This window comes from Pleurodeles waltl, chromosome 4_1 (assembly GCF_031143425.1).
Source record: "Pleurodeles waltl isolate 20211129_DDA chromosome 4_1, aPleWal1.hap1.20221129, whole genome shotgun sequence".
In the NCBI taxonomy this organism is placed as follows: Eukaryota; Metazoa; Chordata; class Amphibia; order Caudata; family Salamandridae; genus Pleurodeles; species Pleurodeles waltl.
The window spans coordinates 260,937,724-260,965,592 of NC_090442.1; the positions used below are offsets into that span (position 1 = coordinate 260,937,724).

At 45.7% G+C, this 27,869-nt stretch overlaps 2 protein-coding genes across 5 annotated transcripts in view; one reads left to right on the plus strand and one right to left on the minus strand.

The window, feature by feature from the left end:
• ARHGAP8 (Rho GTPase activating protein 8) overlaps positions 1-27,869 on the minus strand; it is a 778,529-nt gene that overhangs the window by 128,343 nt on the left and 622,317 nt on the right. The window lies entirely within an intron of this gene.
• LOC138288381 (eukaryotic translation initiation factor 3 subunit A-like) lies at positions 11,352-21,110 on the plus strand. Its single transcript, XM_069229951.1, has 3 exons — positions 11,352-11,897; positions 16,598-17,149; positions 21,051-21,110. Exons 1-3 carry the CDS (start codon positions 11,352-11,354, stop codon positions 21,108-21,110), a joined length of 1,158 nt encoding a protein of 385 aa, XP_069086052.1.

Genomic DNA, 27,869 nt, shown 5'->3' on the forward strand with positions numbered 1-27,869 from the left:
TGGCTAAGGTGCATGTCAACTGCTACTTGCTAAACAAAATAGCAACAAATGGAGTAGCGTGTTTGCTGGAGATAATGAGGGAAGCTGTGAGGTTCTAAATGTTACATTTTAGTCTGTCATCTAAAGTCTTCAACAATGGTGGGAACATGTGCCTTAATTTCCTTAACACAACCCAAAGACATATTTATTATCATGGTTAGTGGACAGCCCAGTTACAGATCTACTTCATTAGGAGAGATATAGCTTTCTTTGAACTGCAGTGTTTGGACAGCAATGAATCGGTTACATGGCAGGAATTCGCCGCACCGCTGCTGTTATCAGATTTTCCAGCAACAACGTTCTCAGAATCACAACTACCGATATTAGGGAAGGAGAGATGCTCATTAAATGGCAATAAGGGGTCACCAAGGAATAGAGCATTATCAGCTTCTCACACATCATTAACACACAGCTCAGCTTGAGTGACCTCTTCACTGAAACCTCACACTGCCTTTTCCAAGAAACTGTCAATAATTGTAGTAGATTGCCACTTCTTACTCGTGGTATCCCTTAAAAGGTGTGCAGAAGCTTTCTGTTTGTCTATGGTAACAAAATACTTGGAAGAAACAAAACCCTCAGAAATTAAGTTTGGAAATTAATTGACGGGGACCCGGCCCCTTCCATCTTCTGATGGGCTTCATCTAGGTTGCACCTAAATGCGTCTGCACATGTCTCTTCCAGTGGTAAGCAAAGCAGTTTCAATAGGTTCAGCAATGGTGGTGGTGGGGCGCTTCTGCCAACATACAACACTCTGGTCCTTTGAGTTCCCAAGCAATTTGAGTATCCTCTTGGTGGCACTGGACACTCAGTGCTATGCCCCAGCACAGAAGTAAGCTAGGTGCCTCTAATAGGTGTGGAATAAGAGTGGACAGGGCTTCTGCTGACAGAGAGGACTCTGGTTCTTGCAATTGCGCGAGTAATCCTGGTCTCCTACTGAAGCACAGAAACCACACAGTCAACCAGGGTCTCAAGCGCCAGCCCAAAGACATTAGGCACCCGAAGCATACAGGGGAAAGCACAGCGGTGGTTAAGCAGTTGCATTCTTGAGCACCTCTATGCCAGGTGATACTTTAAGATGGCCAGGGGAGTCAGTATTGCAGTACAAAATTGAGCTGGTGCACCAGGAGGGCAGAGCTTGCCAGGTCAGGCTGCTATGGTAAACTCTCACAACAAAACCAAAGATGGGTGTGTCTGAGACTGAAAATGGGAAACATTTCTTCAGCCATCGAGAAATTTTTATAGGCGGAGACTCCAAGAGAGGCCTCTGATGGACCATCCTGATCATCCAGTTGGTTGCTTCCGCCATGACTAACGGTTCAAATTTCAGAGCTATACCGGAACTATTCCCATTGTTCAACAAGCTATCAATGTGTCTTGCGTCCAAAGCTCAGTATTTTAAACCAGTTGAAACCAATGTATTTTTGTAACCAACATCTTTCCTTATAAGAATTACATCTCTTTGAGGCAGGAAGCCACGGCTGCTGTTTTTTATTTTGTGCTTGGAGGTGCATAAGTCTGGACTCACCCCCGCTGTGCAGGATGCTCAAACAGGGGACGGAGGGGCAGAGGACCACAACCCCCAGGTATCTTTGCAGCAGAAAGCCATGGCTGCTGTTTCTCTTTTGCGCCTGGAGGCGCATAAGTCTGGACTCGCCCCCCCGCTGCGCGGGACGCCCTGACAGGGGACGGAGGGGCACAGAACCACAGTCCCCAGGTCTCTTTGCAGCAGGAAGCCACGGCTGCTGTTTCTCTTTTGCGCCTGGAGGCGCCTAAGCCTTGACTCGCCCCCTGCTGCGTGGGATGCGCTGACAGGGGACGGAAGGGCACAGGACCACAGCCCCCAGGTCTCTTGGTGGCAGGAAGCCGCGGATGGTGTTTTTCTTTTGCGCCTGGAGGTGCATAAGTCTGGACTCGATGCGCTGACAGGGGATGGCGAGGCAGAGGACCACAGCCCCCAGGTCTCTTTGCGGCAGGAAGCCACGGCTGCTGTTTCTTTTGCGCCTGGAGGCGCATAAGTCTGGACTCTCCCCCGCTGGACGGGACGCTCGGACAGGGGACGGAGGGGCAGAGGACCACAACACCCAGGTATCTTTGCGGCAGAATGCCACGGCTGCCGTTTCTCTTTTGCGCCTTGAGGCGCATAAGTCTGGACTCGCCCCCGCTGCACGGGACGCCCGGACAGGGGACGGAGGGGCACAGAACCACAGCCCCCAGGTCTCTCTGCGGCAGGAAGCAGCGGCTGCTGTTTCTCTTTCGCACCTGGAGGCGCATAAGTCTGGACTCGCCCACGTTACGCAGGATGCACACGGGCGCGCCCGGGCCAAGACCGGCCCAAGAGCGGGCCCGTCTGAGCCCAGATGAGGCCGGGCTGGGCTTATTCTTTTATTCTCCTGCTTCTTATTGGCTGTTAAGTCAGCTTTTGAAAAAATAAAACACTTTATATTAGTTTTCACTTTTTTGTTAGACTTGATGGGGAAACGCAAAGGAGACCATGGAAAGGGGGTCCCCTGCCAGGAGGCCCCCGGTCCTAAGTTGATAACCAGCTATCTTACCTCTGTGATGGGTGTCACATAGTCAGAGATAGGGAGGGTAGAAGCTACTTTAGGATCAACCCTTGAGAAAACAGGGAAAGGTGAGATGGAAGGAAGGACCCCCCCTTGCAAAATCTCCAGTGATCACGATAAGGAATCCTTGTGTCATAACGGATCTCCGAATTGACCAAATTATTCTTATGACCTCAGAGTCCACCCTGAAAAAAGAGCAGGCATCTGGCTCCTTCTTATGTTACAGATTCCCCTTCAGACCCATCTCTGTCTTCTGCTAAATCTATTTTATCTGGGAAGGGCTCAATAGGAATAGAGATCAGAAAGAGGAAGTCACAACTAAAACCATCTAAGAAAACCATTTGGAAACGGACTGGAGATACCAAACCCTTTACACTTTCTAATGATTATCTCAGTCAGGTCGAAAATTATTTTAGTGATATAAGAAAGTTATGCTCCCTGGTCTTGGATAAAGTGGTTGCTCTTGAGGAGAAAGTCAACTCCCTATCAGCGGCAATAAAGCCACCATTACCGAGGGTGAAATCCCAGCTCAATTTTATTGATTCTGCTCACTCATTAGCCTCAGTCACCCTGTTAGATCAAAAAGGTAGGCCAAATCATGCCCAGAACCCTGTTTTAAAGCCCAGAGCCCTGTAATTACATAACTGTGAGAAACTGGGGCTGATTGCAGAGGCCCCCTAACTTTTTGCCCCCATTTTCCACTTTATGCTGGTGTTTTCCTGACTCTGATGGTGCCCTGGGTACTGCTAACCAGTCCCAGGGCCTGTGCTCTGTGTAAAATGGATATGCAAATTAGGCTAATTATAATTGGCTAAGTTAACCTACCTATAAGTCCCTAGTATATGGTAGGGCATGTAGGTTTAGGGACCACAGCATAGGTGGTGCACACCTAGGTGCATTGCTGAGGTGCCCAGTGTCATTTTAAAAGCAAGCCTGCCTTGCTGGCTGCTTTTAAATTAAAGTTATATGCAAATTCGACTTTGGAATTAAAGGTACTTCCAAAGTTTTAAACTACCTTATTTTTACATATAAGTCACCCCTAAGGTGTGCCCTATGTGCCCCTAGGGCTGGGTGCCATGTAACTATAAGCAGGGACTTTATAAAAATAGATTTATAAGCCCTGGTGAGGTAAAAACAGCCAAATTCGTTTTTCCCTCATTGAAGTAAATGGCCTTCATAGGCTAGAATGGGCAGACTTTATTTTAAATTTTAAAGTCTCCTTAAATGTTACATACCAAGAATTTGGTATCAAATTGATTGTTATAATAAATCCCACAACTTCCAGTTGTTGGATTTAATATAACTAGTGCAGGTAAAAAGTTTAGACTTTACCTAAAAAGTTGCCAATTTCAGCTCTGCATTGTTTTTGCTGCTGTGCTCTGATTGGCCAGCCTGCAGCAGCTTCTGCCAGGCCACTTTAATGAGGTGTGAAGTGGCCTGGCTTTACACAAAGGAATGTGCTTGGGGGAGAGAATCTCCCCTCAGCAGATGGGGAAGCAGGAAGGGGGAGGGCTGCCAAACTGGTCTTCAAAGGCAGAGAAGGACATCTGGAGCACCCAGCAACACCCCCACATCCTGCAACCCCAGACAGCTAGGTGCCCCCTTGATTAGATTAGGAGAGGGCAGGAGAGGGGTGTGTTTATGATTTTTAGCCACACCAGTGGGTGGGTTCAGCCAGATCTCTCCTCCAAAAATCAGATTCATCCATTTTGGATTTTTAGAGACTGTTGCCTTCTGGGATGGATTTTTGCCACACTTCCCAGGAAGTGGTCATCACAGGGGGACGACCCTGTCCCTGATTGGAGAACCAGGGCCCCCCTGCTTTTCACCCAGGAGCAAGGATAAAACTGGCAGACCTGCACCCACGCCTCAGATCCCCACCAAATTTCAAGAAGAAAGAACTACAAGAAGAAGAAGGACTGCCCTGCTGGACCCCTGGCCTGCACCTGGACCCTGCACTCAGAAAGACTGCACCAGCTGCACACTTGGGCTTCACCACAAGAAGGACTTTGCCTGGCTTCCACTGGTTCAAGGAGGGACTCCCTGTTTGCTACAGGTGAAAAATTGCTAACCAGAGTCCCCTGCACCAACTCCTGAAAAAGTGACCAGCTGACCACTGCCCAGTGGCCAAAAAGGAGTTTGCGCCAGGTGCATTCTGGGAATTGAAGTCCGCACTTCCCAAGGACCATCACAGAACTTCTGGACCCTTGGGGTGAGCTGTGGACCCCAAAAGAACCTTAAAAGAACATCTGGGTGAAGCCCCAGAAGTTTGGAAAAGATTGGAGAAATTTTAGAAAAAAGCTCCATAAAGTGACCGACTCGACGCAGAAATTCTAGCCGGCTTGCCTCAACCGCGACCCGGCCTGACTTCGTGGTTCGTCCCGGTCAAGAAAAACATCCGAAAAAGAGACTAAGTCCGAACGTAAAAAGTTGACCGGGACCTTCCAGCCATCGTATCCGAGAAGGGCTCCACGGACGTCGGATCAAGATCCAGGTTTACCCCGGTCGAAGGATTTTCATCTCGAAAAAACGACTAAGTCCGAAGGTAGAAATCACCACCGAGGAAACCGACTTCGCGTATCCGGACAAGGGCTCCAGGAGGTCGGATCCAACTGGCAGGTTCGTCCCGGTGAAGAAAAACTTCAAAATAAAGACTAAGTCAGAAGGTAACTTTTTAACCGAGGCCTCCCGCGACCTGTAGCCGAGCAGGGCTCCATCGCGGTCGGCCTGAAAGTTTGACTTTGTCCCGGTCCTGGTGCAACCAGATGACACGATTGGCGCTTTTTGTTTCTATGCGCTAGAAAATAATAATACTTTAAAAATTCATATCTCCGGTTCCCCTGAACCGATTTTAATCGTTTTTGTGTCATTTTAAAGATAAAAATATAAGCTATTTTTATAAATTGGTTTTGGATTTTTAAACTGTTTCCTGTGTTTTATTTAATTACTGTTTTGTGATATTTGAATGCTTTACACTTTGTCTCCTAAGTTAAGCCTTGACGCTCGATGCCAAGCTACCAAGGGTAGAGCTGGGATTAATTTACTGAGACCTAACTGTACTTTTGTGGAGGTTTGTGGCTTGTTGCTAGGTGTAGGTACCTACCTGCCCTACCAATAACCCATTTTCCAACATAATTGGAAGCAGCGACGGGATCCTGTACTTGTGTTCAATATCACGTTACAGTTTTAGATAAAACAAATTAAAAATCCTTTAAATTGTCCTAGTGCAAAAATTGTTTTTAATTTTTAATTTTTTTTTTTTTTTTTAATTAATTTGGATTAATTTCAATTATTGAATTTTTGTAATTTTTCTAAATTCTTGTTACCAATTTTTGCAAAATGTTTTTGTTGACACAAAACTAGGGAACCATGGAGCTTGATCTGGCTAGCCTACCCACACTGACAGTAGTCCAGCTTAGGGGGTTGTGTATTGAAAGAGGGTTGCCTGCAACCACTGATCTCAGGAAGCAAATCCTGATCCCATCCCTGACAGCATGGGCTGAGGCCCAAGAGGTAGAGACAGAGGAAGCTCCAGAGGGGGAAGAAAAAGAGGAAGATGCTAACTCTAACCACTCAGGGGAGGGAAGGCATCAGACCCCAAGTGAGGAAGAGGAGGAACGGTCCTCACTGGATACAGTCACTAGGGGCAGACCCAAAGCTAGTGGTAGGAAGAGGGTCCTTTCAGGAGGAGAGAACCCATCCATCAGGGAAAGAGAGCTGGAAGCCCAGCTAGCCTACATAGCTTTGGAAGCAGAGAAGCTGGCCCTAGAAAAGAAAAAGTGGGCATACAAAGAGAAAAGAGATGGAAGCAGCGATAAAGAAGCTGAGGTGTCCATGGGTGGGGGAGTTTGCCCCAGATTACCCAAGGGGGTAGTTCCTGCTTATATAGAGGGGGATGACATAGATAAGTGGCTAGGGGCCTTTGAGAGGGCACTCCAAATGAGAAGGGTTAAGCCTCAATACTGGGGTTCCCTTTTGTGGGAGTTGGTCCCCAACTCAGGGAGGGATAGGCTTCTGACCTTAAGGGGGGAGGAGGCAGATTCATACCCTAGTATGAAGAGGTGCTTAGTCAAGAAGTTTGGTCTGACCCCAGAGCAATATAGAATGAAGTTCAGGGACACCCAGAAGGTCAGTACCCAGTCTTGGGTTGACTTTGTGGACACCTCACTAAAGGCACTAGAGGGCTGGATTATTGGCAACAAAGTAAATACTTATGAGGGGTTATACAATCTGATCATGAGAGAGCACATCTTGACCAATTGTATCCAAGAAAGGTTACGCCAGCATCTAGTGGACTCTAAGCTGACCAACCCTAGAGAGCTAGGGGAGGCAGCTGATGAGTGGTTGAGAACCAGGGTGGTTGTCAAGTCCCAGGGGGGAGACTCCAAGAAGGGGGGGACAGGTCCCCAAAAACCTAAGGAGGGAGGTGGTAAGCCCACCACAGAGACTCCCTCTGTACCCCAGAACCCTAAGAAGGAGGAGAGTAAATCCCACTCCCACTCTGACATGCAGAGACAGGGAGACCCAGGGTTAAAAAAGCTCTTGGACAGTAGGGCTTGCTTTGACTGTCATCAGACAGGTCACTTCAGAGGAGATGCAGCCTGTCCAAAGAAGGTGGTTAGCACTGGGCTGTCCAGTGTAGCCATAGAGGAGGATTCCTCAGATGATGAAGTCCTCCTAGCATTGTGCTGGGAGACAGGACCAGATGGTAAGCTGGTGATCCCTGAGGGTGGGAGTAGGCACTTCCACCACATTCAAGTGAATGGGATCCCTACCACTGGCCTGAGAGACACCTGTGCCAGTCACACTGTAGTGAGTGACCGGTTAGTGACCCCAGACATGTATGTCCCAGGAAAGACAAAGAAAGTCAGGATAGCCACAGGGGAGGTCACCTCCAAACCTGTAGCCATAGTGCCCCTAGAGAGGGAGGGTATCCTTGACTGGATTAGGGTGGTAGTCAGTGCTGACCTTCCCCTAGATTGTATCCTGGGCAATGACCTCCCAGAGGTGAGTCTGGTCACAGATGGGGTGGTCGCCCAGGGCGCCCCCCCTACCCAAAGTCCTGGGGAGTCAGTCCCTACAGTTAGGAGACAGGGGTCCCCAAGAAAAGGAAAGAAGAAAAGGAAGGGTAGGCCACTCTTAAAGAGAGTTCCAAGGAGCCAAAGGCCTTCTGCCCCAGTAGGGGGGGAGCCCAGAGTTGGCACTGGTGAGGCCTCACCTGACCCCAAGGAAGTCCTGAGTAGTCAGGCAGCTGTCCAGATGCAAGGTGTTGCCCCTGCACTGACAGAAGGGAGAGTGGAAGGAGGGTGTCTGCCACAGGAGGTGGTAGCCCCCCACTCTAGACAGCAAGAGGGGTACCAGGACCCCAAAGATGCCCCTAAAGCAGCTCAGCCACCTGTCAGTGGAGAGCTTAGGGTGTGGTTCTGGGTACTGACAGCTGTCAGTAGCCTCTGCTGGGTGCTAGCCTTCCTGGCAGCACTGTACTTGGCCTGGGAGGCAGACCCCAGGGCCAATAGCAAAGTAGGCCCCCTGACCCTATTGGTCATGGTGGGGTTGCTCAGGTGTTGGGTGACCTCTTTGGGTAAGCTAGGTGTTGCCCTAGCAAAGTTTGGAGTAGGGGAGGTGGGCACCTCACTACCCAAGTTAGCAGAGAGAGAGGAGGAAGACCCCCCTAGAGGGAAGTTTCAGTTTGGGTTGGGTCCTTTTACTGTTGGGATGGCTTCACTACCCAGAGGGAGTGACCCTGACAGGAGGATATAAGGCAGAGTAGGCCCTGCAAAGGGACAGCCAGTTTTCTTCACTGTCTTCCTCGCCTAACAAGCCAGGAAGACTCTCCCAGGGTTGGGCTGAGTCTCCTGGGCGTGTGGGCTGGGGGGGGGTTGTGTGAGAAACTGGGGCTGATTGCAGAGGCCCCCTAACTTTTTGCCCCCATTTTCCACTTTATGCTGGTGTTTTCCTGACTCTGATGGTGCCCTGGGTACTGCTAACCAGTCCCAGGGCCTGTGCTCTGTGTAAAATGGATATGCAAATTAGGCTAATTATAATTGGCTAAGTTAACCTACCTATAAGTCCCTAGTATATGGTAGGGCATGTAGGTTTAGGGACCACAGCATAGGTGGTGCACACCTAGGTGCATTGCTGAGGTGCCCAGTGTCATTTTAAAAGCAAGCCTGCCTTGCTGGCTGCTTTTAAATTAAAGTTATATGCAAATTCGACTTTGGAATTAAAGGTACTTCCAAAGTTTTAAACTACCTTATTTTTACATATAAGTCACCCCTAAGGTGTGCCCTATGTGCCCCTAGGGCTGGGTGCCATGTAACTATAAGCAGGGACTTTATAAAAATAGATTTATAAGCCCTGGTGAGGTAAAAACAGCCAAATTCGTTTTTCCCTCATTGAAGTAAATGGCCTTCATAGGCTAGAATGGGCAGACTTTATTTTAAATTTTAAAGTCTCCTTAAATGTTACATACCAAGAATTTGGTATCAAATTGATTGTTATAATAAATCCCACAACTTCCAGTTGTTGGATTTAATATAACTAGTGCAGGTAAAAAGTTTAGACTTTACCTAAAAAGTTGCCAATTTCAGCTCTGCATTGTTTTTGCTGCTGTGCTCTGATTGGCCAGCCTGCAGCAGCTTCTGCCAGGCCACTTTAATGAGGTGTGAAGTGGCCTGGCTTTACACAAAGGAATGTGCTTGGGGGAGAGAATCTCCCCTCAGCAGATGGGGAAGCAGGAAGGGGGAGGGCTGCCAAACTGGTCTTCAAAGGCAGAGAAGGACATCTGGAGCACCCAGCAACACCCCCACATCCTGCAACCCCAGACAGCTAGGTGCCCCCTTGATTAGATTAGGAGAGGGCAGGAGAGGGGTGTGTTTATGATTTTTAGCCACACCAGTGGGTGGGTTCAGCCAGATCTCTCCTCCAAAAATCAGATTCATCCATTTTGGATTTTTAGAGACTGTTGCCTTCTGGGATGGATTTTTGCCACACTTCCCAGGAAGTGGTCATCACAGGGGGACGACCCTGTCCCTGATTGGAGAACCAGGGCCCCCCTGCTTTTCACCCAGGAGCAAGGATAAAACTGGCAGACCTGCACCCACGCCTCAGATCCCCACCAAATTTCAAGAAGAAAGAACTACAAGAAGAAGAAGGACTGCCCTGCTGGACCCCTGGCCTGCACCTGGACCCTGCACTCAGAAAGACTGCACCAGCTGCACACTTGGGCTTCACCACAAGAAGGACTTTGCCTGGCTTCCACTGGTTCAAGGAGGGACTCCCTGTTTGCTACAGGTGAAAAATTGCTAACCAGAGTCCCCTGCACCAACTCCTGAAAAAGTGACCAGCTGACCACTGCCCAGTGGCCAAAAAGGAGTTTGCGCCAGGTGCATTCTGGGAATTGAAGTCCGCACTTCCCAAGGACCATCACAGAACTTCTGGACCCTTGGGGTGAGCTGTGGACCCCAAAAGAACCTTAAAAGAACATCTGGGTGAAGCCCCAGAAGTTTGGAAAAGATTGGAGAAATTTTAGAAAAAAGCTCCATAAAGTGACCGACTCGACGCAGAAATTCTAGCCGGCTTGCCTCAACCGCGACCCGGCCTGACTTCGTGGTTCGTCCCGGTCAAGAAAAACATCCGAAAAAGAGACTAAGTCCGAACGTAAAAAGTTGACCGGGACCTTCCAGCCATCGTATCCGAGAAGGGCTCCACGGACGTCGGATCAAGATCCAGGTTTACCCCGGTCGAAGGATTTTCATCTCGAAAAAACGACTAAGTCCGAAGGTAGAAATCACCACCGAGGAAACCGACTTCGCGTATCCGGACAAGGGCTCCAGGAGGTCGGATCCAACTGGCAGGTTCGTCCCGGTGAAGAAAAACTTCAAAATAAAGACTAAGTCAGAAGGTAACTTTTTAACCGAGGCCTCCCGCGACCTGTAGCCGAGCAGGGCTCCATCGCGGTCGGCCTGAAAGTTTGACTTTGGTGCAACCAGATGACCCGATTGGCGCTTTTTGTTTCTATGCGCTAGAAAATAATAATACTTTAAAAATTCATATCTCCGGTCCCCTGAACCGATTTTAATCGTTTTTGTGTCATTTTAAAGATAAAAATATAAGCTATTTTTATAAATTGGTTTTGGATTTTTAAACTGTTTCCTGTGTTTTATTTAATTACTGTTTTGTGATATTTGAATGCTTTACACTTTGTCTCCTAAGTTAAGCCTTGACGCTCGATGCCAAGCTACCAAGGGTAGAGCTGGGATTAATTTACTGAGACCTAACTGTACTTTTGTGGAGGTTTGTGGCTTGTTGCTAGGTGTAGGTACCTACCTGCCCTACCAATAACCCATTTTCCAACAATAACACTCTGCAAATATGCCATCCCAGCACGAAACAGATAAGCAGGAGGATCTTGAGGGTTTGGCCCAGGTCGTACCTTCCGTGCCCGCAAGAGCCCAAACACCTTATCCGAGGAGTCCGCTGGTCTGTGCTCCATATATTTGAATCTTGGAAAATGTGCTTATATTAGGAAAATCACATTCCGAGTCCCATATATCACTGTGAAATAAAGTTATACACTGGGTTGGAAAGCACTCGGGTGGAGCGCAGATCTTTCTAGGGAAATTTTAACTGTAAGAAGGGTCCCTTGGGTTGGTACATCGCCTAAGTCTTCACAAGAGGACTGTATAATTATACATTTTAGGAGCCAGTGGCTAGTTAATACCTTGTACCATTATTTTTTTAACTTCAATGCAACCCACAGGGTCTATCAGAGTACAACATCTAACAGAGTTTATTTCTTCTTCCTCGCAGGCCTATCCACCTGATTTAAATGATTTAGGAAAACAGAACTGTGACCGGGTGGCCCCGATCTCCGTGTCGGATCAAGAGGCCTTCCCCATGCCGGAGGAGGCCGGAACATCACTTCCGCGTTCCCACGTCACCATGGGAACGCGTTCACAGCGAGGCACGCATCGGGAGGTTACCGGGGCAACCTCCGATGACGAGGAGAGTTCGGATTGGCCAAGAGGGGAGGAAGGAGGCCAAAAGGGGCGGAATTCCCGAGAGAGAGGAGAGGAAGGAACGCGAGGCGGCGGCGAGGAGAAGCAGAGAGACAGAGAAAATTACCAGAGAGAAGAAAAGCCCCAAGAAACCCAGGACGAAGACAGCGGACCTCGGAGGAGCAGATCCGGTCTCGAAGACGGGAAGCCTGGACCGATCGGCAACCATACCGGAGACCGACGCGAGGAACTCCCCAGAGCCAGCCACGACCCCGGAGGGTCGTGGCTCTGGAAGGTACGGTCTTTGTGGGCAAAACGAGGGGCACTTTAATAGAAGAGAGCTGGGGAAGGGAGGGAGGAAGGGTGAGGGGAGGACAGGGAGGGAACTAAGGGACACCTAAAGAGCACGTGGAAACCACAAAACCCCACCGCGCACGAGTGAATAAGATAATAAGCACTTACCTTCCAATCCTCACGGACACAGAATCACCCCCCCTTCCAGTATCCCATTCCCCAGTAGTTAGACTAAGAAAGGACGTGAATGCATGTGGTCATCCCACTTACAGTAGATATTTGTTCCTTTTCCCTTTATGGTTGACGGCGGGATCCTACGAGGACGACCACACACAGTACCAAAGGAGAAGAAGAAAAGGGACATACCATTAGAAGGGAGAAACTCACCACCCAAAGGAGAAACAGAACTTAAACCATCTAAATATCCATAGTGCCTTTTTTTCAATAACCAATAAAAATACTTACCGTAAAACCAAACATACCTCTCCCGAGTATCTATACTGTGGGGACTGTTACAGTGGTGTCAGAAGTGGGATAGAATTACGTATCCTGCCTTAACAGTCCAAACAGTATACACAATGAGTAAAAATCTGTCATTAGAGACCATGGTCAAGCAATTAGCAGAAGGGCAAAGACACTTACAACTGGTATGGGAAGCCCAACAGCGAGAAGCCAAAGAGGATCGAGAAGCCCTACAATCTGCTTTAAAGAGTCAGGCAACCATACTTGCGAATAATCAGCTAGTACATGAAGCGGCGATGAAAAAGCTCACGGAGACTATTGCCGCTAGCAAAGTGCACCCAAATGTTCCCAGTTCGGTGCTACAGAAGTATCAAGAGGGAGAGGACCCAGAATCCTTCTTTACAAACTTTGAAAGAGTGGCATCCTCTGCCCTGTGGCCGGAAGATAAATGGGGACAGTATGTCGCCCCCTTGTTGACCGGTCTCCTGCAATCAGCATACCAAGCCGCGAATCCAGGAGGTCTCACACCTTATAGAGATATAAAAACCAGCATACTCGAAAGGGTAGGACACGATACCGAGTACTATCGGGTTAGATTTCGTAAGGTTAAATGGGGCACCAACGAAGATCCCCGGACCTTTTATTTTCGGGTCAAAGACTTAGCACTGAAGTGGCTAGGCCATATTGGGAGTAGCCGAGAGGAGGTTATCACGACTATTATATTAGAACAATATCTTGAAGGACTACCGCCATCCACAAAACACTGGATCAGGCAACACCCAAAAGTAGATACCGAGACAGCTATCGATTTAGCCTGCGCTTTTCATCGTTCTACAGATATCAGGAACCTCCCAACTCGATCCACCCTTAAACCGGTCCTATCGAATCCAAAGACCTTTGCGAAAAACCCACACGATCAGCTAGCCACTCGTAGATTTCCTGAAGCACCACCTGCAACGGGACCCCAATGCTATAATTGTGGTGAATGGGGACACATTGCACGTATGTGTCCCCAGAAACAAGAAATTGGGGAACCAATGGAAATAGGAATGACAAGACGTAGGGTACTGTGTACAGGAAGAGGGGCACTGAAGTTCAAGACAATGATAACAGTTAATGAAAAGAATGTGTATGCCCTTGTGGATTCAGGCTGTAGCCAATCGGTAATTAGAAAAGACCTGGTCGACGATGACACAGAAGTGAAAAAATGGGTGTCTATCTGCTGTATACACGGGGATAAGGCCTAATATCCCCTAAAGGTACTCCAGATCGGGTGGGGTCCCTATCGAGATTTCCTGCAGGTGGGAATAATGCAGCAATTAATCGAGGAGTGTATCATTGGAACGGACTGTATACACTTCCAAGAGTTGTTAGACCACGTCAGAGATAACAAGGTATCCCAGGACTGGTGGATAGAGGCCCCTTTTTCAGATAGCAACATTGAATGTTCAGTAGACCGCAGAAAATTATCCAGAAGAGAAAAACGACGAGAGAGAGCAATACCGGAAGGTATCAGGTGCCAAGCCCATCGAAGAGATAGTGGCAGAACTACATGAGGCTCCCAGTAGCTTTTGCCAACAACAAAGAGAGGACCCCTCCCTTACCCATGCTTGGAGGTCGGCGGTAACAGAAGAGAGTGAGGAGGTGGGTCCCTATTTTTTAGTACAGAAAAACCTGTTATATCGGGTGACTACCACCAGGTCGGGAGTACGTAAACACCAACTTCTAGTGCCTACAGCCTATAGAGAACATGTTCTCACCTTAGCTCATAATCAACCAGGGGGGGGACACTTCGGGAGAGAGAAAACCGAAGAGTATTTGCTCAGGCGTTTTTATTGGCCGGGAATATATGCACACATACGAAGATATTGCACACAATGTCCACGATGTCAGTTAACCGAACCTGGGAGGCCTAAGAAGGCACCTCTTATGCCCCTTCCGATTATCGATGTCCCTTTTAAAAGAATAGGAATGGACTTAATCGGACCCTTGGTTCCTTCATCAAAGGGACACACCTATATTCTAGTTATTGTGGACTACGCCACCAGATACCCCGAGGCTATTCCCCTCACCAGCATGACTACCAAAACAGTTGCACAGGCTATGATCAATGTTTTCGCTCGTCTTGGGTTTCCCCATGAGATTCTTACAGACCAGGGTACCCCTTTTATGTCCACCTTAATGAAACAGGTCTGCAAAACGTTAGGTATTGCTCAGATAAGAACCTCCGCTTACCATCCTCAAACGGATGGACTGGTCGAACGGTATAACCGAACTATTAAAACGCTACTCAGGAAGATTGTCCATGAAACCGGGAAAGACTGGGATCAAAAGTTGCCGTTAGTTTTATACGCAATACGAACCCATGAACAAGCATCCACCGGTCATAGCCCGTTTGAGTTGGTGTTTGGACGCCAACCTAGGTCCCTGTTAGACATGGCTGTGGAAACCTGGGAGGCAGAGGCGGAGGAAGGGGGGACTCCTTTGCTAGAATATGCCCAAAAGTTAAGAACACACCTACACAGATTATGGACTGAAGTACATGAAAACATGGAACAGGCACAACAAACCCAAAAGTCCCACTATGACAAGGGAAGTAAATTACAGGTATTTCAACCTGAGGATCAAGTCTTACTAATGAGACCCACCTCTGAACACAAACTCCTGGCAAAATGGCAAGGTCCCTATCGGATAGTCAAGGCAGTTTCACCAGTCACCTACCTGGTTGAAATATCATCTCGTCCACAGAAAACCCAAATATATCATGTGAACATACTTAAAAAATGGGAGGCACCCGAACAACCAAACCATAACGTAGGAATGGGCCAGTTTCTATGCACCAACAAGACACTAGACATTGAATTCTGCCCTACCACACCAGCCCCGAAAGATAATCTACCCTCAATTGACGAAACTTTAACTGAGGATAAACAACGGCAAGCACATAAGGTATTAAAACAATGGCAAAGATTGTTTTCAGAAAAACCAGGCAAAACTTTCCTGATACACCATAACATCCGATCCAACCCCAATACTATCACTAGAGTAAGACCATATCGCATTCCCGAAGCCAGAAAACAAATAATCGAGGAAGAAATCAAAAAAATGTTATCCTTAGGAGTAATAGAACCATCCACTAGTCCCTGGTGTTCGCCGGTAGTCCTAGTACCCAAACCTGACGGTACTGTCAGGTTTTGCATAGATTTTCGCAAACTTAACTCAAATTCTCTGTTCGACACCTACCCCATTCCCAGGGTAGATGACGTTCTTGAGAAACTAGGGAAAGCAAAATACATGTCCACAATTGACCTAACAAAAGGGTATTGGCAGATTCCCCTAGCTACCCAAGATAAAGAAAAAACGGCATTTTCCACCCAGTCCGGGTTGTATCAATTCACTGTATTGCCATTTGGGCTTCACGGAGCACCAGCAACCTTTCAAAGACTCATGGATAGGATTTTAAAACCCTATCCTACATTCTCGGCTGCATACCTAGATGATGTTGTTATTTTCAGTGAGACCTGGGAAGACCATCTAGTACATCTACAGCACATATTCCAGACTCTCACGACAGCCGGCTTAACTGCCAATCCAAAGAAATGTATTATAGGGAAAACCGACATCTCTTATCTAGGGTATCGCATAAAACAAGGTACCCTACAACCACAAACGCGGAAGGTTGATGCCATTTTACATGCACCTCTTCCCCGCACTAAAAAGGAGTTGCGCTCATTTTTAGGGCTAGTGGGCTATTATTGGCGGTTCATTCCCCATTACTCCACCTGGGCAGCCGCTCTTACGGATCTCCTCATGAAATACCATCCCAATCGGCTTTTACCTTTTTCTGAATCACAGAACGCAAGTTTTGAGCGGTTGAGAGCCTCATTAACCTCCGTCCCCATCCTCCACTGTCCTGATTTCTCAAAACCTTTCCACCTTTATACGGACGCCTCGGATGTTGGGCTTGGGGGGGTTCTGACTCAACCGGATAGCGAGGGGCTGGACCATCCCATTGTCTACATCAGTAGAAAGTTATTTCCGAGAGAACGTAGCTATCCCATCATCGAGAGAGAGTGCCTGGCCATCAAGTGGGCCGTGGACTGTTTACAATACTATCTACTGGGTCGGCCTTTTATACTATTCACAGATCACGCTCCCCTCACTTGGCTAGCTGCACATAAGGATTCGAATTCTAGGATACTCAGATGGTTCCTTGAACTTCAGCCATTCTCCTTCCAGGTTCGCCATGTTCCGGGATCCCAGCAGGCCCCCGCGGATTATCTGTCTCGTTTTCCCCTGTCGTCTCCTGTCCTGGAACAGGACAGTTCTTGGGGAAGGGTGTGTGACCGGGTGGCCCCGATCTCCGTGTCGGATCAAGAGGCCTTCCCCATGCCGGAGGAGGCCGGAACATCACTTCCGCGTTCCCACGTCACCATGGGAACGCGTTCACAGCGAGGCACGCATCGGGAGGTTACCGGGGCAACCTCCGATGACGAGGAGAGTTCGGATTGGCCAAGAGGGGAGGAAGGAGGCCAAAAGGGGCGGAATTCCCGAGAGAGAGGAGAGGAAGGAACGCGAGGCGGCGGCGGCAGCGAGGAGAAGCAGAGAGACAGAGAAAATTACCAGAGAGAAGAAAAGCCCCAAGAAACCCAGGACGAAGACAGCGGACCTCGGAGGAGCAGATCCAGTCTCGAAGACGGGAAGCCTGGACCGATCGGCAACCATACTGGAGACCGACGCGAGGAACTCCCCAGAGCCAGCCACGACCCCGGAGGGTCGTGGCTCTGGAAGGTACGGTCTTTGTGGGCAAAACGAGGGGCACTTTAATAGAAGAGAGCTGGGGAAGGGAGGGAGGAAGGGTGAGGGGAGGACAGGGAGGGAACTAAGGGACACCTAAAGAGCACGTGGAAACCACAAAACCCCACCGTGCACGAGTGAATAAGATAATAAGCATTTACCTTCCAATCCTCACGGACACAGAATCACCCCCCCTTCCAGTATCCCATTCCCCAGTAGTTAGACTAAGAAAGGACGTGAATGCATGTGGTCATCCCACTTACAGTAGATATTTGTTCCTTTTCCCTTTATGGTTGACGGCGGGATCCTACGAGGACGACCACACACAGTACCAAAGGAGAAGAAGAAAAGGGACATACCATTAGAAGGGAGAAACTCACCACCCAAAGGAGAAACAGAACTTAAACCATCTAAATATCCATAGTGCCTTTTTTTCAATAACCAATAAAAATACTTACCGTAAAACCAAACATACCTCTCCCGAGTATCTATACTGTGGGGACTGTTACAAGAACCTTAGCCATCTTTTTGTCCCATCGTCTGATACACCTTTGATGCTATCCAATAGGTTTGAGCCCCTGGATTCTGTAGGGCAATTGGACTGACCATTAGTAACTGGGTGCTCTCTAGAAGAGAACTCAGAGGCAAATATATCACACCAGCCTAATTTGCAGCCCAAGGGAGCGTCTAACATACCTGATGCGACAGTCTCAGGGATTATCTCCTGGAACGTGGCAGGACTAAAATCTAAAATGGGAAATTTTGACTGGTTAAGACTAGTGACAGAAAAACTCTATTTGTTGCCAAGAGACATGGCTTACAGAGCCTCCTTATATTAATGGCTACACCACATATAGTGCCCCTGCAATTAAGTCCCCCGTGGGCAGGGCTAAGGAAGGCCTGGCCACTTTTGTATCAGTAATGGCAAAGGGGGTGGATGTGCGTGTTATGGGTACATCCCCACACTTTCTGGCCCTCTTCTTGAAACTAGCTGAGTTATTCGATGTGTTGCTGATTAATTATTATAATAACATCTTTGACCTCTCAGACACTAGTGTGATTGACAATCTCAAGATTACGATACATAAGGCAATGATTACAAGCAAGAAGGATTTAAGAATAATATGGGTTGGTGATTTGAATGCTCATCTTTGTGAACCAGAGTTTCTAGATTGTTGTGGGCTTCCTGATGAATATGACTGTCCTGTGCAGCATTTTAAACACTCTCCATATGGAAATGCACTTAATTGTGTGATAGCGGCTAACTTTTTGCTCTTTTCAACACCAGTAGTAGAGGGGGTTCCGACGTTTATGAGGGGCGATGCTCATACTACAATTGATTTTATTATTTATTCTACAGAACTTACCCCCTTTGTTGGAGAGTTTAAGGTGACACTAACTTGCATTAGTCACCATAATCCTTTAACTATAGAAACAAGTTAGGGTTTGAACAAGGATTTAAGAGCAGTGGAACGACACCCAGATATGAAGCTTTCTCATCAGAAAGGTTTGACTATTAGATGGGGAAAAATAGATAGCGATAGTTTTTTTAGAGACAATGTTGAATAAACGGACAGAGGTCATGACTGCTTTGGGCGAAGATACGCCCCCAACCCCATGAAATTGTCAATGCCTTTTTTTCCCTGATAAAGTACATGGCTGAAAAACTGCAACATTCTAGTAACAGCAAAGAAAAAGGACCTCAATGGTTTAATCATGCATGCACCCCTTCCCTAAAAAACTTAAAGAAAATAACAATTTTTTTCCCTCAAGTTCGACATGCCATCAAAATTGCAAGAAAGAAATACAAGGATGCGCTTGCTGCTAGAAAGTCTGAACTGAGAGAGTCTGCCTGTGAGGAGCTGATTGAAGCGAGTAAAAATAGAGACACAACTGCTTTCTGCCAAATGGCCAATTCCCCATTATTGAACGACAAGGTTAAAACGACTATGGACACTCTTATCCCAGCCCAAGTTTGGGTGGATCATTTCTCAAATAATTTTATTATAGAGAATAATGCTTCACAAGATGATATGAATGGTTTTATGGCAATAAGAAATACTTCGATAAGTACGGCTTTTTGTAATATAATAGATGTAGCTGATGTAAAACAGGCTATCCGAGACTGCCCCTCTGATAAAGCTCCTGGCCCAGACAGAATTCCAGCCGACTTCTACAAAGCGCTTCCAGAATTTTGGGGACCATTGCTCACTAATGTCTTGAGATCTGTCATGACAAGACCTCAAGTAGATACTTGGAGAGAGGCGATTATTGTCCCGATTTTTAAGAAGGGGGATAGGGCAGATCCACTATGTTATCGCCCAATCTCCCTCTTGGACAGCTCAGTCAAGATATTAGGTCGAGTGATTTTAAGTAAGCTGGAAAACTGGGCAACAGAGACTAATTGCCTGTCAGAGGTGCAGTTCGGGTTTCACCCAGGGTTGGGTACAGTTGAACAAACACTTAACTTGACTTGACTTTGATAGTCCAAAAGCACACGAAAGCAAAAAAGGGCTGTGTACACCTAGCGTTTATGTACCTGTCCTGTGCATTTGACACAGTTTACAGAGAGAAATTGTGGACGGTCATGTTAAATGTGGGGGTGGATAAAGATATAATTGTTTTACTCAGTAGACGTCATGCCTGTACTTCGGCACGAGTCCGCTACTCCCAGGAGGGTGACCTAACGGATATATTCTCCGCATTAAAGGGGGTCAGACAGGGTTGTGTGCTGGCCCCCTTTCTCTTCCTTCTCTATATAAAAGGGTTGGAAAAATTCCTTTGTGAAATTGGGAAGGATTTGCCACTTATTAATAACTCCCCAATTCCAGTACTCCTGTACGCGGATAATGCCGTACTTATTTCAAGGACAGCAAATGGTCTCCAAATTTTATTGAATGCTTTTAATACATTCATGGGAAACCTAGGTCTTGAAATCAACAGCTCAAAGTCATTTGCGATTAAGAGAGGGCCAAAGTTAGCAAAAACTAAAAAATTAATCTTGGAAGGGGAAGAAATACACAAGGTCGCATATTTTCCGTATTTGGGGGTTTCCATTGATGTAGATTATAATTGGAAATTTTAAGTAAATGTACATTTAACACAATTTCAAAAAGCCATAGATGCGTTTTTTAGATTTACGAAAAAATTGGGGCATAAACCCGTTAAAGAGATGATGATTGTTTTTATTAGTAAATGTCTCTCTATCGCGACATTTGGAGCAGTGGTCTTGGGCCATGCTGAATAATCGAGCCTCCAGGTTGCCTAAAATATGTTTTTAAGGAGGCTATTAGCAGTCCCGCAATCAACCTCAGTAACGCTTTGTCACGAAGAAGTGGGCTTGAGAGGTATATCCGACTACATAAAGCTTCAACCTTTATTGTTATGGTTAAAAATTTGGTTAAATCCTGAAGCCCACTTGTATAGAATGGTGATCCAGGACTGCCTTTCATTATCACGGTCAATGGATTTACCCTGGCTCAGATACGTTCACTCTCTTTTTCTCTCTCTTGGGATAGGGAAGTTCTTCCTTATGCCGGACCTTCTGGCAAGGCGGGACATCAAAAGGGTAAAGGAAATATACTGGCATCAAATTCATGATTTAAAGTTAAATACAGTTATAGATAGAGATCAGGAGAGGAAGCAGTCACAGCAACCATATCCAATGTTATATTTGGTTACTATCAGTCTTGAGCGGCAAAGGTTCTTACTTACCAGGCTACGTTTGAATATATCACACTATTTGGTAGCATTTCCTACCTGCGGAACTTGGTTTAAGAATCTCCCCCTTTGCTGTTGTGTTGTAAAAACACCCCAAAGCACTTTGCACTTTTTTCTCTTTTGTACTCTTTATGATACTCCAAGAAAAAGGTTTTTATGTCCTTTTTTTTTTTAGCTAAAGGCATTAGAGCTAGCCATCTTGCCTTCTCTTATTTACATAACTTTGGAGAATTAAAGAGACAATACAGGCTGTGCTAAACTATATATATGCCGCTTTCGGCATTCAAAACTTTTATTAATAATGTTATTTATTAAATGCTCAAGAAATTTGTAAGTATGTATATATCAGATGTCTTTTAAGGTCTGTATGAACTGAATAAAGTATTGGATGATGATGAAGAACTACATCAACCACAAGAGTGAATTAATGTTCAATGTATGTGTATTAACTGTTCCTTAATACTTGCAGTCCTTTAGACAGAGGAGCTTGAACTCTACTAGCTATGGGCATTTCAAAGTTGGTACTGAGCATACCTCTTCCAATTACCTCTTATTCCCCTACTCCAACACCTTCCCAAAGGGAAAGGTCATATTTAAGGGGCTAGGATCATCACTCTATTAGTAACCATTCTGTATCCTCAAAGGCTCAAGACTGCTGGCAGGGTGCCTTTATAAGAGCTCTGAACTCCATGTCGACTTACAAAGTGTAGTTTGGGATATGTTCTCTCATGTAATAGGTGGGTGTTAGCACCCTTCCACAGAGCTCAAAACGAGAATCAGGGAAGATTTCAGTAACTAATTTCGTCCGTTTTTTTCTTATTTTACATTCTGGGTCACGTAGTCTTGTTTATAAAAGCAGGAAAATGAAACCCAGAAGGCAAAGAAAAAGCAAGTATTGGCTGCATTGCTTTCATCTGACTTTGGAGAAATCCTAAGCAGTACATTCGAAATTTTCCCTTCCAGGTGTGTTAATAGGTACTTTGTAACCAAATGCACCATCCAACTGTCGATAATTTCCTATTTGCATTCAGTGAGATCTAGTACAGGAACAGTGCAATGTGATTCTCAGACATCACAGGGCTCTGCAACTGACCTGCTTTGGACTGATAGTTGGATATCACTGGGGAGCAGGCGGCAGGGGGTTTGCTTGGAGGGCAGGCAGGCGCTGGCCTGTAAGATCTACTCACTGCAACGTGTTGTGCTGTCAGGGTGGATTAGAGGCAGCAGAAGGCTTGAGGAGGGGTGCAAGGGAAAACAAGGAATGCTATTATGCACGCCTTGACCGCTATATCATTTCTTTTATTGGCACTGGCAGGATAACCTCCTCCCTAGATAATTTTGAGGTGGCAGGTGGAGCAGAAGAGAGCCCCTAAAAGTAAGACGCAGTAGGAAGGGCAAATAGGTGCCAGGTGAAAGAACAAACTGACTGGAAACTTAGACCTACCCCCTCGAACTGCCATGAATCACACATCCAAAACTGTAGTGGCCACTCCAATGTTACTACTCATTAGCAATATGGTGATGTAGGCAAGTGATAAAGTAATGAACTTACAAGGAATTCTGTACAAATGCACGTTTCTGATTTCTTTAGAATAGGTGACTAGTGAAACAGTCGCCGATTATTAACACAATACGTCAGAACTGCCCTGTTAAAATTACTGCAGTCGAGTTCTGATGTCACAATGCCTGCTGCCAGCAGCAGATGTAAAAGGCAGGACAAGTCATGGAGCAGCTGTTTAAAACAACAAAAATCAAACGTTGCTTTTCTTTCTTCTGTTCTATTTTTCTAGCATACAGTGATTAGAAGAAAGAACATCATTTTTTGCATTCCTTAGATCATTTTAGAAAAGTTAGACTCTGCATGTTTCTATACATTCTGAGTTACTGCAGCTTTCTTTGTTTTAAACCTAAGTGTATTGAACGGTTTCTAATATCTTTTTGCAACAGATATCCAACAGGTTTTTGATGTGTTTAATTTTGCACTAGAGGTTCTATTTTTATTCTTCATGTTTGCAAATTTGCTCTCTCTTTCTGAAAGAGCTAAGCACTAAGGTTTTGAGTGGTATGAGGGAAAGGTGATGATTTGACCATGTATTATATGGGATAAAAAAAAAACAGCGGTACATGATAAGAATATTGCTGAGTCACCTCGGAGTTCCATAACCTTATAAAGGAATTCTGCCTTCAGCTTCGTTCCTCTATATGTTTATGGAACATTATGTTTATGAAACTCCTTGGTGACTTGCAATATCCCTGTAATGTACAGCAGGGGGTACTTTATTCCTTATATCACAGGCACATGTCACACTAGAATACTCCTGTAACAAGAACATAATTTACAGAACTCTATAGGAAGATAACAGTTTCATTTATTCTATTGACCTTTACTAGCTAAATTCCAAGATAGCAGGCTCTCCATAACATCCTGTCTCTCGAGTGGGAAACAGGCGTTATGATGTGTCTTTTGCACAGGAAAGCTGTGTGTCTGGGGACATCTATTTTCCGTGACGTAACCCTATTCTACATGAATAATCATGGCACTTCATGTCCCAATACTACTTTATAATTAAATATTTAGCATATACTATTTTTACCAATTTGTTTTAATAAGGAAGAAAATGGAGAGTATGCGATGCTCTGCAATACCATAGTTATGCATTAGTAACCCTCTTTGCATCAACTCATTGCTTAAGCTCTTCTGTGCATGTGATTTTGATTCCATAAAAAGGTATGTATAGAAGCATAAGTAGGGCATGTAAAATCTGGAAATATGTGCCCATGAAGGGAGACGTGCTTTTTAAATTATGTGCAGAATATATTCTTTTTTCTATAGCAGAAAAAGTGAACATTTTCATAAGATACCAAGGTCATATTACAAATGTATTTTGTGGTAGCAAAGCCATCACAGGCTTTATGACAGCAAATATCTTTGTGGAAAGTACAAAAGCCATTTGGTGGCTCGGAAAAGTCTTTCTGACTAGAAAACGTTTTTTCTCACCCTTTCTAAATCACAAATTCAATGCAAAGGAAGCATCACCCTCTTATTTGCAGCCCACAATGTATTTTGTCAATAGTGTGTAGCTGCAATTGAAGTTGAAACCATTGATCATTGTCACAGCTCAATCTTAGGAGGTAACTAGCTCGCAATGGGGAAGCTGTCCCTGTGGGAAACAATCTCTTTTGGGCATTGTTGTAGGTGTCCTTGGTGAAAGCAGACACTTACCTAGGAAACAACTGCTTTCCCGCCTCAAATGTTTTCTGCCAGGAAACATTTCTGTTTTAAAACGGCATTTGTCACTTTAAGGAATACGAGCTACTTTAAAAACAATATTTCCAGGCAAAGAAAGCGAACACACGTATGGAGGCCTGCTGTCCCTTGAGGGCCTCCAACCTTGCAGTCAAACTCATTCCAAAAAACGTCTTGTGTCATTATCCTGTGACAAAATGTTTTGAGACCTGCAAAAACTGGACAGCCAGATAGATGCAGATCCCACTGCATTTTAATTATCTAGAATGCACTGCAAACACAAACTTTGATTAAAATCACATATTTTCCTCACATTTTTGTGAGGATAACTTATTGAATCTTCAGGGATAAACAGAATTCCAACTACTCAGTATTTCAATACCTCTCCAGATAAAAACAGTACACCACTATTGGGATTGGGCTTATTACCCACAACAGGCACCAGTCAAAACGTGCACCTTGTGAAGTCAGTGTGATGTCAATGAGGCCTGCACATGGTTACAGTTTTGATTCATTCCAATGATGTGCGTGAGGTCTACCCAAAGAGTGGTGGCAGCGTTTCAATCAGTAGTAGTGTGGGAATGTATGGTGGTAAGACTTTGGCAATTAGCTAGAAGTACCTGAGGTTTCAGTCACATAAATATGGGGTAAAATAGCCTTCTTTCTGATCCATATTTTGAAGCTTGCATGACATTCTGGTAAGAAAATGTGCTGAAATCCACACACTCCTGGATTTCCCTGTGTCTCTGTTTCAGAAATGCCCAGGTTTGGTAGGGTTAACTTGCTGTCAGATGACTCAAAGCCCAACAACTGCAGCCATTCACAACAGCAGGTGAGAGGAAAATGGGATTTCTTTGGGCATTGTTTTGACGTATAGGCCTTCAGAGAGAGGTTACATGCCCAGTTCTGCCTCCTTACGGGGCCAGCTGTGGAGACCGATTCCATGATGGTCAAGCACTTATCCCAATCCTTTTCTTACTTTTTTTTCTGGTAGTTTGGTGGGCTTTCGACTTCCCTGAGTGGGAAAGATGGATGGTTTACAGTCTATCTGTCTATCCAAAAATGGTCAGACAGCCCACCAGACCATCAGGAAGAACTGAGAAATAGAATGGGGTGAGGGTTTTGCCCAACCCGGCACTGCCCTGCATTCCCCACCTTTGGGCACTAGGCAGGTTTTCTACAACACGTGAGATAGAGCTGCCAGCACATATGTCAAAACAATGGGCCAATGTACTTAAGTTTCCTCACAGTTGCCATGGAGATTAGAATGCTCTCGGACTGGTGGGATGGATTCAGAATGACTTTGCTAGGTTTACGGGTGTGGCTGCAGCCTGATACAAGCCACTTCCACTCATTAAAAAAAAAAAAAAATAATCCTGCAACCTACTGAGCTTCTCTCTGCGCTCTACCCCAAGGAGGGTAGATTGAAGTGTAAATCCTCCAATAAATATCCTTGCAAGTTGGCTGGGTTGGGTAAAAAAAGAAAAACACCAGAATGTTAGAGCTTTAGGGGTGGGTCGTGGCTTAATGCCAAGACAGGCCAGTTCCACTACATAAAAAAAATCTATCCCTGACATCAGTGATCTTTCTGCCTCCACTGCAGAGAAGGATTGCCTGCTCAAGTGCAGAAAAACTAAGTGCTTCAAAAGGTGAAGGGATTATGGCTGAATGCCGGGAATGACGCATGGTTTGTTTTATTTGAAAAAGAATACCTGCTGCAGAGTGAAGTTGCGTCGTTTAGCAGGACAGAAAGACTGCTAGAGCCTTCAGTGTGTGGAGGTACAGCCAGATGCCAGGACGCAGCACCACCAATGAATTATAGGGATGGAACATTAGTATAAACCTCCAATCCGAAGATTAGGGTAAACCTCTAATCTGCTTCCTGGGTGATGGGCAGAAACAATGTGGGTGCATTTAAGGAGTGGAGTTATGGCTCGATGCAAAAGCGCTCCCCTCATCCTATTATTTATTTCTCCCTCCCAATCTAGTATTTATTTATTTTTTCTTAATTGTCTGGTGGGCCTCCGGGAAGGGAGACTGGGGGGTGAAGGAGGAGCTCTTACAGTTAAAGATTATATTTTATGAACAAAAGAAAAATCTTTCTTGTGCTAGAACCAGAAGGATTTTCTTCCCCTGTCTGAGGATGAGCCATTCCCACCCCTACAGCTAAGGGCTAAATTGCCATATTTATTTATATTAGTAGAAATAATCAAAAAGGTTCTACACGCAATTGTTAAAAGAAAGGTGACTGCACAATCCTCATGTGTGCAAATATGCAGCCCTGGCGACAAAAATGTTGGCCAAATACTACATTGTCTGCAATTAAATAAATATATTAATAAAGAAAGCAAATAATTATATGTATCAAGAGACCTACGGACAAATCCAAACAATAAGTCTGAAAAAATCCTATGTACTGACAAAAACAAAGACTTAATATTGAGAAATGTAGAAATTTGGACATTAACAGGAATTGGAAGTGTGGTATTTATGAGGACGGTGTTAGGTATATTTGTAGGTAGCAACTCTTAGTAAGTACTAAGTGAAAGTGGATCTACACGTCCAGGGTTGTTTGGGCATCTCCACAGCATGAGTAAACAAACTGCTCATGAGTGTAGGAGGCTGGCCTGGTTTGTAGTGGGTACCTTGGGTACTTACACCTTATACCAGGTCCAGTTATCCCTTATTAGTGAAATGTAGTAGTGTTCTAGCAGCTTAGGCTGTAGAGGTAGCTATAGCAGAGCAGCTTAGGCTGAACTAGGAGACATGCAAAGCTCATGCCATACCACTTTTAGTTACACAGTACTTATACACAAGTAAAGAGAATACTCAGTGTTACCAAAAATAAAGGTATTTATTTGGGTGACACAGTACCAAAAATATCGTAGAGACAATACTCCTTCTGGTGGTAAGTATTATACACAATATACACACTAGACACCAAAATTAGACAAGTAAATAGTCATAGAACAATGCAAACAGTAGGAAATCCTATAGGATGCAATGGGAGAAAACAGGTCTAGGGGCAACACAAACCATATACTAAGAAAGTGGAATGCGAATCACAAATTCCCCCCTAGACAAGTGTAGTGTGTGCAGAATCGTTGGGAGAGTAAGAATACAGTAAAGGTAAGTAAATTACCCCACCCCAGAGCCCAGAAAAGCAGGAGTGAAGTGCTGCAAGTTTCCTTAGGACACAGGACACACTACACCTCGTTTTTGCGATTTTGCAGCAGCCAACTAAGTCTGCAAAGAACAACTGCTGGATTATTGGACCTGAAGACCTGCAAAGGAAGGGGACCAAGTCCAGAAGTCGAAAGAAGTTCCAGGAAGGACAGGAGCCCCTGCCAACCCAGAAGAGGGTGCAAAAGAAGAGTCCCCGGTTAGTCGAAGACTGTAGAAATGCACCCTAGGAAGAAGCCAGCGGGTTCCTGCGTGATGCAAAAGCTGTCCCACGGCATGAAAATTGTTGCAGACGAGATTTTGTGTTGGAAGGCGCCAACAAGCTTTGGCTACGACAAAAGTGTGTTTTGTGTCAAAATGGTGCTGGATGGACCCAGGAGGGACCTGGGGGCCTCAACTCTGTGTGAGGAAGAAGAGGGGGCTCTCAGCACTTTAGAGAGCCCTCAGGATGCCAGCCAGCACCCCCAGGAGCCGCAGGACCCGGGTTCAAAGGAGGTGCAAAGCGTGGTTGATGCAGCACAACAAAAGAAGGTCCCTTGCCGCCGGAGAACAACTCAGCGAGTT